The 14,658-nt window shown below is 44.8% G+C and overlaps 1 protein-coding gene across 6 annotated transcripts in view; it reads left to right on the top strand.

The window, feature by feature from the left end:
• Window positions 1–14,658, top strand: part of LOC132833590 (NAD kinase-like) — a 97,754-nt gene that overhangs the window by 61,707 nt on the left and 21,389 nt on the right. Inside the window, exon 1 of one of the 6 annotated variants that reach the window (XM_060851963.1) lies at window positions 3,651–3,915. The exons of the other annotated variants lie outside the window; for them this stretch is intronic. Coding sequence (XP_060707946.1) covers window positions 3,839–3,915 — 77 coding nt within the window. The 5' untranslated portion in view covers window positions 3,651–3,838. Of the gene's footprint in view, window positions 1–3,650; window positions 3,916–14,658 lie in introns of those variants that run through there. 6 annotated transcript variants of the gene reach the window in all.

Here is a 14,658-nt window from a genome sequence, read left to right as displayed (position 1 = left end):
GACAACAATCCCTTTCCACAAGGAAGGAAACAAACACAATGGTGCAATGATCAGGACCATGGGGCTAGAGAGAGGGAGCGGTACTGTTCAGGGAACTGCCTTAGAGAGCCAGTCCACACCAACTCCTGAGCTGCAGGATTTGGTTTGTATTCCCAGAAGGAGGAAAAAAGTCAGTCTCCAAAGACCTGGATGGACAAAGTTAAAAATAACATGACACCAGATTATAGTCCAACAGGTTTATTTGGATGCACTAGCTTTCAGAGCACTGCTCCTTCATCAGGTCGTTGTGGAGAATAAGATTGTAAGACACAGAATTTATAGCAAAAGTTTACAGTGTGATGTAACTGAAATTATATATTGAAAAAGACCTGGATTGTTTGTTAAGTCTCTCATTTTTTTTTAGAATGACCATGTTGGTTTCAGTTCTTTCATACATAAATCGCAAAACATTTTTTAAAAAAAAGTTTCATTCTCAGTTGAATTTTAACATTTGGTGTTATGTCAGCCCAGATATTGTATTGAAGGTGTCGGCTCCCTGTGAGGCTGTCTGTGTCACAATGGTCGGTCAGACTGATTCCAATCTCAAAAACGGATTTACAGAATCTTACATGGATTCATGCAGTTCTAGAGCAAAGTAAAGTGTAACTCTGCAAGTACAAATTCACTCCACACACTTATGTGGGTGTGTGGGGTGGGTGGGGTGGGTGTGGAGGTTATGAGTGTCTGTGAGAGAGAGTGTGTATGTGAGTGTAAAGTGGTATAAGTCTGAGAGAGGGTGTGTGTGTGTGTGTGTGTGTGTGTGTGTGTGTGTGTGTGTGTGTGTGTGTGTGTGTGTGTGTGTGTGTGTGTGTGGGGTGCAATGCAATGGGCTCACCTGTAGCGTGACATGAACCCAAGGTGCCGTTGAGGTCGTTCCCATGGGTACCAAATGACCTGAACTGCTCTGATTTGTCTTGTTGATATTTAAATTGGGCTGTTCAGATAGGATGGGGTTTGAGCCACACCTCCTGCACCTGAGATAGGATACTACCACAAGAGCCCTCTGATTCCCTTGCAGATTCTGGAGTTGAAGTCTGGTGTGACCATATTACAAGTCTCACTTTCCTTTTCCCTGGGCTTCCCTCGTCACTGACTCAGTCGAGTGAGATTTGCCAGATGTTTTTAATGGAAATCTCTCTTATTTTTCTTTTGCTAAACGTTTGATTCTCCAGCTTCCAGTTCCCTTTCAAAGTGTCTACTTGTTGAATCTTAGACATTTACAGAACGAGAGGAGATCTTTGTAAAATGCACTAAACCAATGTGTTTGGCTCAGGATGTTGTCTGCCACCTTCTCTCGGCATCTCTTGTGTCAGAATGCCCTCTTCTGTCAAAGCTGCTGAGACCATTACTCCAAAACCCTGCCTCTGTCTCTGTTCTTGTTCCTGTCTGCATCTCATGTTTAAGTTTTTGTTCCTCATGTGACTCTGGCCCGTGCATTATTTTTCTGTATCACTTGCTCCCTGTGTGTTTGTCTGGATTAATCAAAGTATTTTTTTTGCCTGATCCCAAACATAATAGAATTATGCGATAAAGTGGCAGAACTCTTAAGATCCATGAGAGGGGTAACACAGGTGGATAAGGTGAGCAAAAAGGCAGACAGCACACTTGCCTTCATAGGCTGGGTGTTGAATGTAAAAGTTGGCAAGTTATGTTACAGCTGGATAAAACTGTACTTAGGCCGCATTTGGAATATGGTATGCAGTTCTAGTTGCCACACTACCAGAAAGATGTGGATGCTTTGTGGAGGGTGCAGAGATGGTTTACCAGGGTCTTGCCTGCTCTGGAGGATTTTAGTTATGAGGAGAGGTTGGATAAACTCGGGTTGCTTTCTCTAGAAAGACAGAGGCTGGAGTGGGGGACCTGATCGAGGTCTACAGAAGTATGAGAGACATCGACAGGGCTGAAAGTCAGAGGCTTTTTCTCAGGGCACAGGTTCAAGGTGAGAGGGGGAGAGTTTAGGGGAGATGTGCAGGGAAAGTTTTTCACCCAGAATATGGTGGGTGCCTGGAATGTATTATTATAGGTAAAATACAACAAAAAGAAGAAATTGGAATAACAACTCTATTGGAAAACATAAGAGAATAATAGATTATCTAACTACCAAATAGTTAATGTTCCAATACAGTAACATCCTAAAAACACACCCTTGGTAAAGGCAAGTTCAGTAAAATAGATTGTCTCTTCAGCAACTTTACTCCAGGGAGAGAATTGTCAAAGAGAGGCTTCTGCATAGGCTGCTTGTCACCTCTCTGTGTCAACCTTTCTTCGTGAAAAGACACCAGGACAAAATACTCCTCTTAAAGCCACAGTATTGTCAATGTGTTGTATTGTATTTTTTATTGGGCCGTGTGCTTGTAAGCTATGGGTGGCTGTGCGGAGCGCCTGTGGCTGTCTGTGCCTCAGTGTGGAGTGCCTGTAGCCCTCGGCGCCTCCGCGTGGAGCGCCTGTAGCTGTCTGCGCCTCCGCGTGGAGCGCCTGTAGCTGTCTGCGCCTCCGTGTGGAGCACCTGTAGCTGTCTGCGCCTCCGTGTGGAGCGCCTGTAGCTGTCTGCGCCTCCGTGTGGAGCGCCTGTAGCTGTCTGTGCCTCTGTGCGAGCGTCTGTAGCTGTCTGCGCCTCCGTGCGAGCACCTGTAGCTGTCTGCGCCTCCATGCGGAGCGCCTGTAGCTGTCTGCGCCTCCGTGCGGAGCGCCTGTAGCTGTCTGCGCCTCCGCGCGAGCGCCTGTAGCTGCCTGCGCCTCCGTGCGGAGCACCTGTAGCCCTCGGCGCCTCTGTGCAGAGCGCCTGTAGCTGTCTGTGCCTCCATGCGGAGTGCCTGTAGCTGTCTGTGCCTCCGTGCCGAGCGCCTGTAACCCATGGCGCCTCAGTGCGGAGCGCCTGTAGCCCTTGGTGCCTCTGTGTGGAGCCCCTGTAGCTGTCTGTGCCTCCGTGCGGAGTGCCTGTAGCTGTCTGTGCCTCCATGCGGAGCGCCTGTAGCTGTCTGTGCCTCAGTGTGGAGTGCCTGTAGCTGTCAGCGTCAGGAGGTTTTCCCCTTTTCCACGTTTGCTCAGCCCTCTCCCCTCAGTTTCTGCCCCTTCCCACCTCTTGGTTTGTTTTGAATTTGAGTTTTGTGTGTTTTTCAAACCGCTGTTTCACTTTCAAGGATCAGTTCAAAATTCCTGATCACAGGAAGTTTCTCACTCGGATCCAGCCCATAACTGACGGCGGGCTGTTCTGTTTGTGTTCCTTGGCACTTGCACAACCATTTGGGGAATGTTCTCCGTGTGTGTGTGTGTGTGTGTGTGTGTCTCTCTTTCGCCCACCGGAGGTTAATTGAGACTGGGAACTAGGCTAATGCTGCACTTTCTTATCCTGATGCCTGAGCTACCTAGTCGCTGTCTCTTGTTGGTTTTGTGTTCACACACTGCTGTGCCAGTGATTAAAGCTGAGGTTTTATGCTGGCGAACAAAGTGCTGGTTTGCTCTGAGCCTGTGCTTTCCTTCACCTGCTTTTCTGCTGTTGGACTGTAAGAGGTTGGGTGAAAATATTTCCTGCTTCGGGGTGGAATCCCGCCCTGAAGCTTGCTGTCTCGTACCATCTGACTGAAACAACCTGCTCCACCTCCTCAGCAGAGTGGTTTAATTTTTAACGTAATTTCTGACCCTCTTATTCTGGGGACATGCCAGTTGCATTAGAGGAGCTGCTTGACAGGGACTGTTTGTTTATGACCAGAGCTGGTAAATGAAGGATATTGCTCTCGGCTGTGGACACGCTGTTATTTGTACCGGGTGGTATTGTAATTTCCAGTTCTGAAGCAGACAGATGAGAGAGACTATGAGAATCATACACTGTATCGGCAATATTAGCAGTCCTATGCGAAATGGCAGTTCTTGGAAATGGTAAGTGTCATAGTTTTGACCTCTATGTTTTTGATGTTTGTTTTAGCCAGTCTATCTGGATAATCCTGCTCTGGTTTTAAAAATGCGATTCCAAAGACGTTATCAATGTCAGGGGGAATTGCCTGTTTGAGAGCTGACCACCTGAAATCTGAGCAGGTGTGTGAGCTCACCAAGCAACAATAAATGCTGCTGCTGCAGCAGTGTGTGAGATTGCAAACTGAGCCCGTCGCTTCCAGTCTGGGAAAGGAACTTTCTCATCAGAGGGAGGGCTAACTTCAGAGAAGTGATAAAGCATCACATCCAGGTAAAATGGGGCCAAACTGGGGGGTGTTTATAAGGAAGTGATGTATCAGGTCCAGGCTTGGTATGTTCTGATGGGGGGAAAAGCAACAGAACCAATATGTTCACTCAGATCCTGAGGGAGATAGTAAATACGGTCTATTAAGCAGACAGGCGTTATATGATGGATGGATGTCAGATGAATTCAGGTTAAAAGCGTCGTTAATTCAGTGACTTCAGAAGGTGAGTGAAGAGTAAGTAAAATGGCAAAGTAAAGTCTAAGAATACAATGGCAAAAGGAGGACATTCCTCCATTGTGTCAGTACTATCTTGTTCAGTATTTTGACTTGATGTCAATCTCCTGCCTTTCTCTATAACCCTGCACGTTGTTTCTATTTAAATAATTATCCAATGTCCGGTTGAATGTCTCAGTTGAAAATGCCCCACAACTTTTCCAGACAGTCCACGCCCTCAACCTTGACCACTCCTCTTTCTGAAAAAGCATTTGTTTCTTTTACAAAACACTTGAAATCTGTGCCCTCCAGTTCTTGATCCTTTCACAGGCGGGAATAATTTCTCCCCGTTCACTCTGCCCATATTCCTCATGATTTTGAAAACTTTTATCTAATCCCTTCTCTCCAGAGGATACGGTCCCACCATTTCATAACAACACACTCATCCCTGAAATCTGTCTACCCTTCCTAAACTGTAGAGCCCAGAACTCTGCACAGTACTTCAGCTGGGGTCTAACCAGTGTCCTTCAGAGATCTGTTATCACCTTACACTCTGCTCTTATGCACTCTATGCCCTTATCAATGCAACTTCGAATATTGCATGTTTCATTAACAGCTCTCAGTCTGTCCAGCACCTTTTTAATGACTCATGTACAGGTACACCGAGGTCTCTCACTTCTGGGCAGCCTTCAGAATTTTGCCCTTTTATTTTGTACTGTCTCTCCATGTTCTTTTCTACATAATGTATCACCTCACACTTTTCCACATTGACCCTCATCTGCCATTTGTCCACCCATTCCACCAATTTGTCCTTGTCCTTCTGTAGTTCTACACTATCGTCACAGTTTACGATTCTCCCAAGTTTTGAGTAGTATATAAATTTTGAAATTGTCCCCTGCACAGCAAAGTCTTGGTCATTTACATATTTCCAAAAAGCAAGAGACCCCAATTCCAACCCCTGGGGCATTCCACCAGGAACCTCCCTCCAGCCCGAAACAAACCCAAAAGCTTTCAAAATCCTGAGGAGTCTGGACAGTGGATGGGGAGAAACTATTGCAGCATGTAAAAGGAGCGAAAACCAGGGAGCACAGATTTAAAGTGTTTCCCGTCCCACAGCCAGGTTTGGATCCATCTTGCTACACCCTTATTCCATGACCCATAATTTTTCTCCTCCCAAGCCTGTTGGTGTGACGATGTATCGAGAGCCTTTTGGCAGACCAGGTGCCAGAAGTTCTACCTCATCAACAGTGTTACCCTCTCTCTGTTACCCCTTCAAAAATAAAATCCCCTGTTAGTTTGTAAATAGTAAGAAGCAGGGTGTAATGTAATGGGGATAAAGAAGGTGATACATCTATCGAGGTATAGGACAAGGCTAGAGTACTTTCTGTCAGTATCTACTACTGCCACAGGTAATTTCTCAGTTGAAGCTGAAGTGTTCGAGGTGAGGGCTGGGATGAGAGTTTGTCAGCACAATGTCCTAGACAGCCTGGTCATTCTCCAAGTGGCTAGGTCACCTGGTCTAATGCCTGAGGCTCAGGATCATGAAGGAAGTGGAAGTTGAGATAGTGAAGGTTTATCACAATCTTCCCTAAATTAAGTGGTAATAATCCAGATTGGAGAGTGATAAATGGGATCTCCTCGTTGTGGAAGGATGTAGGGACAGGCTGGATTAGTTTGGATAAAGTGATGGATAAAGTTTTAGAAAACGTGATTAAGGCAAACATTAGTAACACTCAGAGAGCTTTGGGTTAATGCGAGGACGTTGGCTGGGGTTTATAAAAGGCAGGTTGTGTCTGACTGATTTTGTTTTGCTGATGGAGCTGAGTAGATCACAAAGGGAATGCAATGCATGTGAAAGAAAGCCTTTGTTACCTGAGTGGCAATGAACAGGAACCTGTCACCTGTCAGGCTGCTGGAACCCAAGGTAATCAATAATTTCAGCAAGAAATTGGAGGGGCATGTCAGAAAAATATATTTCCAGGAGAAAGGAGGTAGATGAGGGTGGAACTGGATTGCTGTCACGTAATGACCTGAACTGAATGGGCTGTGTATTCTCATCCTGTGTCCTGAGTCTTCTCAGCAATAGTATGCTTTGCACCTGGAGTGAGTGAGTGTTCAGGGCTGGTGTGTGTGTGTGTGTGTTGTAGCCAAGGGAGTTCGCTTTGGCAGTGACAGGTGTGGGTGAGGGGGCATGGAGAATGTGGGTGTCACTGGCTGGGCCAGTATTTCCTGCTCCTCACAGCTACCCCTGAAGGAAGCAGTGGTGAGCTGTGGTCCACTTGTTTGTCTGCCTATCACCCGAATAATTCTCTATTTGATCTGTCAATTGATAATGCCCTCTCTCTGTAGGGAGATGGTGTATAAATCTGTTGACCAAGGTGTGGTTGGAAAGGGGGGTCTCTACTCGACATTGGCTTCATCCTGACTGCCGCCATTGCTTGTGGCTACAGCACGTTATTGCACAGATCCTGTATACACAGGCTAAGCATCTGTCTGACCGTTACATTGACCATATTGACACTGAGCAACCCAAAACAATAAGGCTATGCTGCATCACCTGCCCTGCTAGAAACATGTAACAGAAAAACACCTTTGCTGATTGGATTATGGTTGATGTGTCATATCCTGTGAGCAAAGGGGTTGGTGGATTCTGTTGGATGGTTCCCGGAGTAGATGGTCAGCATCATTTGAGCCGAATGCCACCATCTCTGCCCCAGCACCAAGCTGAAGCCTGGCTGGTTCAGAGAGAAATCTTTCCTGTCAAACCCACTTCCCTCAAATCCCCCTCCCTATACTGCCCTCCAACAGAGGTGACCGTGGGGTTTTTTTCCTGTGGAGGTTCCAAGCAGTTCTGTAAAGCAGGGCTGTGTGCTGTAATCCCTTCTCCAGGTTGTAATTGAAGTTAAACATCAGCTCTGGCTGGAGGTCCATCACCTCAGTGGAAGCTGCTCTTCGGCCTGCCCACAGTGTGTTTGTCTATCAGTGACAGTGTGTTACTGACCAGCAGATTTCATAGCCTCAGGCAACACACTGAGGCACGTGGCGTAATGGAGCGTGGGCGGCTGAGGACCACCAGGGCAAGAGGGATTGGGATCAGTGTGAAGCCCCTCAGGTTTTGGGTGTTCGACATGAAGATTTTGGACTTTGTGATTGTAAACCCTTATGTAATTCTCCACGAGGTGTGAGTGTTGCTGGGTTCACAGTTATCACATTCGGCAAGGTGTCGGTTATCACATCTCAGGCTGAGACAGAAACACTCAAAGACAAACGTTAACTTTTGCAAAGATCAAGCAAACCTTTTGTTGCCACGTGCTTGCGCTGACCGTCCATCCCAATCAGGTGACCTCCGCAGGCCATACAAAGTTTGCGGTATTGTCAGTATTGAATCTTGAGTCCATTCACAATTGGCTCCAGGAGTGATATCTGCTGCTTCATTCACCTGGATCAGCAAAGCCTGCTCTCCCCATTCAATGCAGCCCTAATGCGGCTCACCCATGCAGTTGCTCCTTAATGTCTTGCTAACTCAGTTCCTTGGTCTTTGCCTCCCCTCCCCCTCCAGACCAGGTGACATTCCATGTGCTGACAGAGCCACATGTTTCACATCTTCCTCAGTTGTCAGTCACATCAGCAGCAAAACAAGCAGCCAGTGAGGTTTTAGATTTGTAAGGTAGAGAGTTTCAGTATGTTTTTGTGATGTGAATGTGTACAGTCTGAGTGTTCCTGCCTTGAACCACTGCACAGGGTTCCGGAACAGTGAGGGTGCCATTAGAGAGAGAGATCCAGAATTTGGACCCAGTGATGTATTTGTGGGTTTGGATGATGTGTTTCTTGGAATGGGTCTTTCAGATCCAGTTCCCATGTGTCTGCTCCTGGTGATGGTGTGTTTTGCCGCTGGAATTGTCAGTGTGGTGAGGAACCTCTGTGCTGTGTACAATACTGTTGACCTTGAGCTGCATCGTACTTCACTGTCAAGTCCCCTTTCACCTCTGGATCAACTTCAGAAACCTGAGCAGGTAACATCAACGGCCATAACAGGGTCAGTGCTGAGGGACCAGGTACTGTCAGAGAGTCAACGCCAAGGGGGCCCCACACTGTCGGAGATGCAGCAGAAATAGATTATTAAATTGTTTACCTCATTGTATGTTTTTGGAGAATTTACCATCTGTGAATTGTTCACGTTTTCACAAATTATAAACAGGAGCTAAACACTGGAACAGTGTGTTTGTTGTGAAATGCTTTCCAACATCTTTAGCGTGTAAAGGTGTGATATAGATCATAGACATATAACAGTACAGCACAGAACAGGCCCTTCAGCCCACGATGTTGTGCCGATCACTGATCCTCATGTATCCACCCTCAAATTTCTGTCACCAGATGCATGTCCAGCAGTCTCTTACATGTCCCCAATGACTTTGCTTCCACAACCGCTGCTGGTAACGCATTCCATGCTCCCACAACTCTGTAAACAACCCGCCTCTGACATCCCCTCTATACTTTCCTCCAACCAGCTTAAAATTATGACCTCTCGTGTTAGCCATTTCTGCCCTGGGAAATAGTCTCTGGCTATCGACTCTATCTATGCCTCTATATCATTGCAAATTATTCTTTTCCTTTATTTCCTTGAAAACTCCAACCCTAAAGTTTTAAAACAAAGCTGCAGCCTAATCAGTTGGATTTAGGTCAACTGAGAATAGGCTTTGCCAGTCCTGATACCTCGATCTGTGCTTGGATTTATGGTGAAGTTGATTTTAACTGAAGTTTCATCTTCCCATTTACTGCTTAACAATCATCTCACGATATTTATTTTCTCACCCACCCAGAGACAAAACTCACATCCCATGAGATTGGAATCTGCAGTGTTGGACCAATGAAATTCTATGTGGATTTTAGGTAAAAAGTCATTGGAGGATAATGGATAGTTATTTTGCCTCAATTTTCACTGCAGAGGTTACCAGAGAGGAAATAACATCAGCAAGAAAAAAACGAGATAAATATTCCAACAGTTAAAATGGAAAGGAAGGAGAGACTAGGCAAACTTGAGGAAGACCAAGCCGGGATCTGGATAAATGGATTACAGCCAAAGGTGTTCAAAGAAACTGGCTAGGAAATTTCAGAGTCGCTAACATCCAGGTATTAAATTTCAGCAGAGAGTGTGAATAGTGTTGGAGCAGTGGTCGTAAGAACATAAGGACTAGGAGCAGGAGGAGGCCATCTGGCCCATCGAGCCTGCTCCCCCATTCAATAAGACCATGGCTGATCTTTTCGTGGCTTCAGCCCTACTTACCCGCCCTCTCACCATAATCCTTAATCCCTTTACTGTTCAAAAATCTATCTGTCTTTGCCTTAAATACATTCATTGGGATATCCTCAACTGCTTCATTGGGCGGGGCATTCCACAGATTCACAACCTTTTGGTGAACAAAGACCCTCCTCAACTCAGTCCAAATGGGCTAGTTTGTCCTGGATGGTGTCGACTTCTTGAAGTGTCCTTCTTGATGGAAGTGGATGTGGGTTTGGAAGGTGTTATCCTGGATCTTTGGTGAATTTCTGCAGTATATCTCGCAGATGAGTAGCAGCAGGGTACTGAGTGCCTGTGGTGGAGGGAGTGGATGTGGTCTGAAAATGTGTTGCTGGAAAAGCGCATCAGGTCAGGCAGCATCCAAGGAGCAGGAGAATCGACGTTTTGGGCATGACCCCTTCTTCAGGAATGTTCCTGAAGAAGGGCTCATGCTCGAAGCGTCAATTCTCCTGCTCCTTGGATGCTGCTTGACCTGATGCGCTTTTCCAGCAACACATTTTCAGCTCTGATCTCCAGCATCTGCAGTCCTCACTTTCTCCTCAGAGTGGATGTGGTGCCAATCAAGCGAGACTGCTTTGTCCTGGTTGGTGTCGAGCTTCTTGAGTGTTGTTGGAGCTGCCCCCATCCAGGGACAAGTGGGGAGATAAAGCCAGAAAAGTGTAAGCAAAATAATCAGTTTATCAAGTGTAAATATTACATTTAAGTTGAAATGTGATTGAACCTTTGGGTACTCGCAGTTGTGTGCAATTCTGGTTATGTTGCAAAAAAGAATTATCAATTCTCTGGAGAAAACGGTTTTTCAAAGATTCGTTGATCAGGAAATTTTGAGGAAATTCTGGCTGACTTTGGAAAGTTCGGGGGTGACCTGATACCTCATTATTTCCTTACAGGTGCTGGACCAAAATATGGGTCAGTAAAAAATGAGGTCTGCAGATGCTGGAGATCACAGCTGCAAATGTGTTGCTGGTCAAAGCACAGCAGGCCAGGCAGCATCTCAGGAATAGAGAATTCGACGTTTCGAGCATAAGCCCTTCATCAGGAGATGAAGGGCTTATGCTCGAAACGTCGAATTCTCTATTCCTGAGATACTGCCTGGCCTGCTGTGCTTTGACCAGCAACACATTTGCAGCAAAATATGGGTCAACCTACATGGAATGTTCTAGAAGACAGCTCACTATTTCTCCGGGGCGATTAGTGAAGGATAATAAATGCTGTTCTAGCGAACATCATCCACATCATGTATAAATTAAACCAAAAATCTGTGTCTTTTAAAATGCTACATTTGGTTCAGTGAGTTAGTGAGTTGTCAGCAAAGGAAAATCAGTGTAAAATACGAAATAATTAATTTAGGAACCATTTGCACAAAGTGAGAATGTTAGGCTCCCTACTAGATGGAGTGGTTTACTGGAAATGCTGATGTATGTCACAATCCTCCTCAAATACATGAGAGAGAAGTGGATCCAAGGAGATCAGGGCAGGATCGGGGAAAGATAATGAGTGTAGCAGGCTCATGTGAAATTAAATCCCAGCATCGGGTGGGTCAAAATATCCTTGTAGTGGAAATCATACATAATTCTCTCCATTTGACATAGGAGACACAGAGAGATGTTTGAAATCAGATAATTAGGTCTTGAGTAATTGTGTAATGCTGATAGACAAGACAATGAAAATGGTGTTTTGTGAAGGAGTATTGAATAGATCAGGAAAGGACGGATATTTGTGAAACCATCACTGGGCAGCCCATCCCAAAAACTATGGTAGAGCCATTGAAAAGGTTCAAGATTATTCAAAACCAAATTCTGATACCATAGCAGGCAGAAGATCCAAAACCTAAATCATTGGAACCTTTCACCAGACCAAACAATTAAGGGGCAATCTAAAAGACTAAAAATGGAGGGCTTTTCAAAACACTTCTGTACTCTTTGTTCTAATGCTGAACTTTATTTATGATTGTCTGTACAAGTCTGTACCTAGGTACCCTGTACCTAAGATGGCACCAATGTTGGTGCCAAAGATGATACCTAAGATGGTGACATTTCAAACTTTTGATGCACTCATTCATGTGCACATGACAATAAAGGCCATTCTAATTCTGAATAGAATCCGAAATATGATGAGTCCAAATTGTGTAAAAGTATTTATCGTCCATCAGTAAATGTCTGTCATGTGGAATGAACTAATTGCTGCTATTGGATTACTAGGAAGGGATAGTTAAAATTTTTCATGCAGGATTATTAGAACCTGGTAATAGCTAGTAATGTAGTTTAAGAATTGAAACATTATTTGTGAAAAGTAATATTAAGGGAATGAGATCAGTGTACATAACAAGTAGAGCTGACTTCCTGAGCCAAATACTGATTCCGTAATCATTGTGTTTGCTTAAGAGCCAAGGGCAACATCGTACAGAACAAAAAACTGAAAGAACTACAGATGTTGAAAATCAGAAACAAAAACAGAAATTGCTGGAAAAAACTCCACAGGTCTGGCAGCATCTGTGGAGAGAAATCAGAGATAACATTTCGGGTGCAGTGAACCTTCTTCAAAACTGCAGTTCTCCACTTCAGAGGAAGGGTCGCTGGACCCGAGACGTTAACTCTGCTTTCTCTCCACAGATGCTGCCAGACCTGCTGAGTTCTCCATCAATTCATGTTTTTGTTTCGGATTGTACAGAGCAGTGGGTGTACAAAAACAGAATATGCAATTGATTAACTTCAGTGTAGGTCATTTCAAGAAAAATTGCATTATGTTTAAATGCAGCTTGGTGTAAGAATTTACACAAAATTGAGGTAGCTCCACAGAGCACAGTCACTTCCCGCTGTCGCAGTTTCTCTTTCAGGCGCACCCTTCCTGTTCTCCATCCAAGCTTTGGTTTTCATCTTAAGTTTCACATTCTCCATTGGGTGAACAGTTTGAAAAGTACGGCTCCCCCACAACTTGGAGAATATCATTCTGGACTCACTGGCACTGGACCAGGTGTAAGCTCAACAATCAGAAATAGCTCATAGCTATGAGGAAGGAAGGTGTGGGAGACCACAGCCTTAAAAGATGGAATCTTTGAAACCATCACCACAGATGGTGGATAATGGAGGTCACCAGCACAAGAGGGTGAGTGAACAGTTGCTGCTCAGAAAGACATGACTGAGAGACATTCTTCGATACTGCAGTTCCCGGGACGCAGGCTCCCGTGCAGCTACAGTTAAATGGTGATGAAGAGAAGGTACTTGGCTTTGCCGAGTCACAGCTGAAAACATTTCTGTCAACAAATGATCCAGAAACACACACTGTTGGAGGAACTCAACTGGTGGGGCAGCATCTGTGGAGGGAAAACGACAGTGAGAACTTCCGAAGTTCTGAACATGCGTCATTGGACCCTGAAACATTAACTCTGTTTCTCTCTCCAAACACCTGCTGAGTTTCTCCAGCAATCAGAAAGTGCCCCTTGCTAACTTGCTCAGAGTGTATTGTTTTTGAGATTGCTTGCTGGTTATTGTCAACTTACCCAAATATTATCTTTTCTCCTTGATTTTATATGCAACCAAAAAGCAATCAGAAATTTGTTGGTTTTATTTCAAAGAGGACAACAAATGTATATACTTTCTGAAGGGTTCAGGAAGAAAGTGGGAACTGGGGACTGATTTGGATGATGAGCCATGATCATGTTGAATGGGGGAGCAGGCCTGACAGGCCGAATGGCCTAATTCTGCTCTTGTTTTGTGTGTGAGACTCCGTGTAGCATTGTGGTAAGGAGGCTGGAGAGGTCCCGTTTAGGATGAGTCAAGTATTTCAATTTAATTCCTTGGTGTTGTGTGATACTGGACCCAGTGCAAGGTAATCCACTTTCTATATCTGGGTCTAACAACAGATTTGAATTCAAAGAAACTAAACTCTGGTTTAAACCTGACAGAATAATTTTGGCTGATCGTGTACCAGGAATTGTTCATTTAGAATTGTAGAAGCAAACCTTCTGAGCAGACCTCCAGCTGATTCCCTGCTGTTAGATAAAGCCAAGAGTCTGCAGCCTCGATGTACTCGATGTATTTGACTCTACTGCATCAATCAGAGCTCTGTTTGCTCAATGCATTGTTTCTCAAAAAGGTTACCAAAAGTTGAATTGCATCAGAGGGTAACTTATCAAAATCCATAAATCAGTGTTTGTTTATCCAAGTTTACAATTTCCAGCATTAATTTTGTTGTAACATTTACAGAAGATCATTTTAATGAGGTATACATCAACAAGAGAAATTTAACTCCATGTTTACTGGTGTCAACTGTGACTCGAGCTCACCTTCTCATCTGTGGGTCAGACAGTTCTGGGTTCGATACTGAGGGAGTGCTGCATAGTTAGAGGCTAGTAACCTTATGTCTTAATCATGTACAGCAAGTAATTAGTAAAACGAGTGGACTGTTATTATTTATTGCAAGAGAATAGGAGTACAAGCATTATGCTTCATTTATATAGGGCCACTGGTCACAGGGCACAGAGATGTACAGCATTGAAGCAGACCCTTTGGTCCAACTCATCCATGCTAGCCAGATATCCTGAATTAATCTAGTCCCATTTGCCAGCATTTAAACCCTTCCTATTCATATACCCATCCAGGTGCTTTTCAATGTTGTAATTGTACCAGCCTCCACCACTTCCCCTGGCATTCCTTACACACACCACCCACTGTGTGGAAAAGTTACCCCTCAGGTCCCTCTTAAATCAGCCACATCTAGTGTACCGTGTAAGGTATTGGGTTCCCCCTTTAAGGAAGCATTCCAGGCAGTTCAGAGAAGGTTTACCAGAATAATAAGTTCAGCCAATGAAGGAGCAGCGCTCCGAAAGCTTGTGATTTCAAAGAAACCTGTTGGACTATGACCTGGTGTCATGTGATGTCTGATTTTGTCCACTCCAGTCCAACACCAGCTCCTCCACATCCAGAGTAATAC

This window comes from Hemiscyllium ocellatum, chromosome 37 (genome assembly GCF_020745735.1).
Source record: "Hemiscyllium ocellatum isolate sHemOce1 chromosome 37, sHemOce1.pat.X.cur, whole genome shotgun sequence".
NCBI lineage: Eukaryota > Metazoa > Chordata > Chondrichthyes > Orectolobiformes > Hemiscylliidae > Hemiscyllium > Hemiscyllium ocellatum.
The sequence above is the reverse complement of the archived record's forward strand: the minus strand, read 5'-3'. Positions and strand labels throughout refer to the sequence as shown.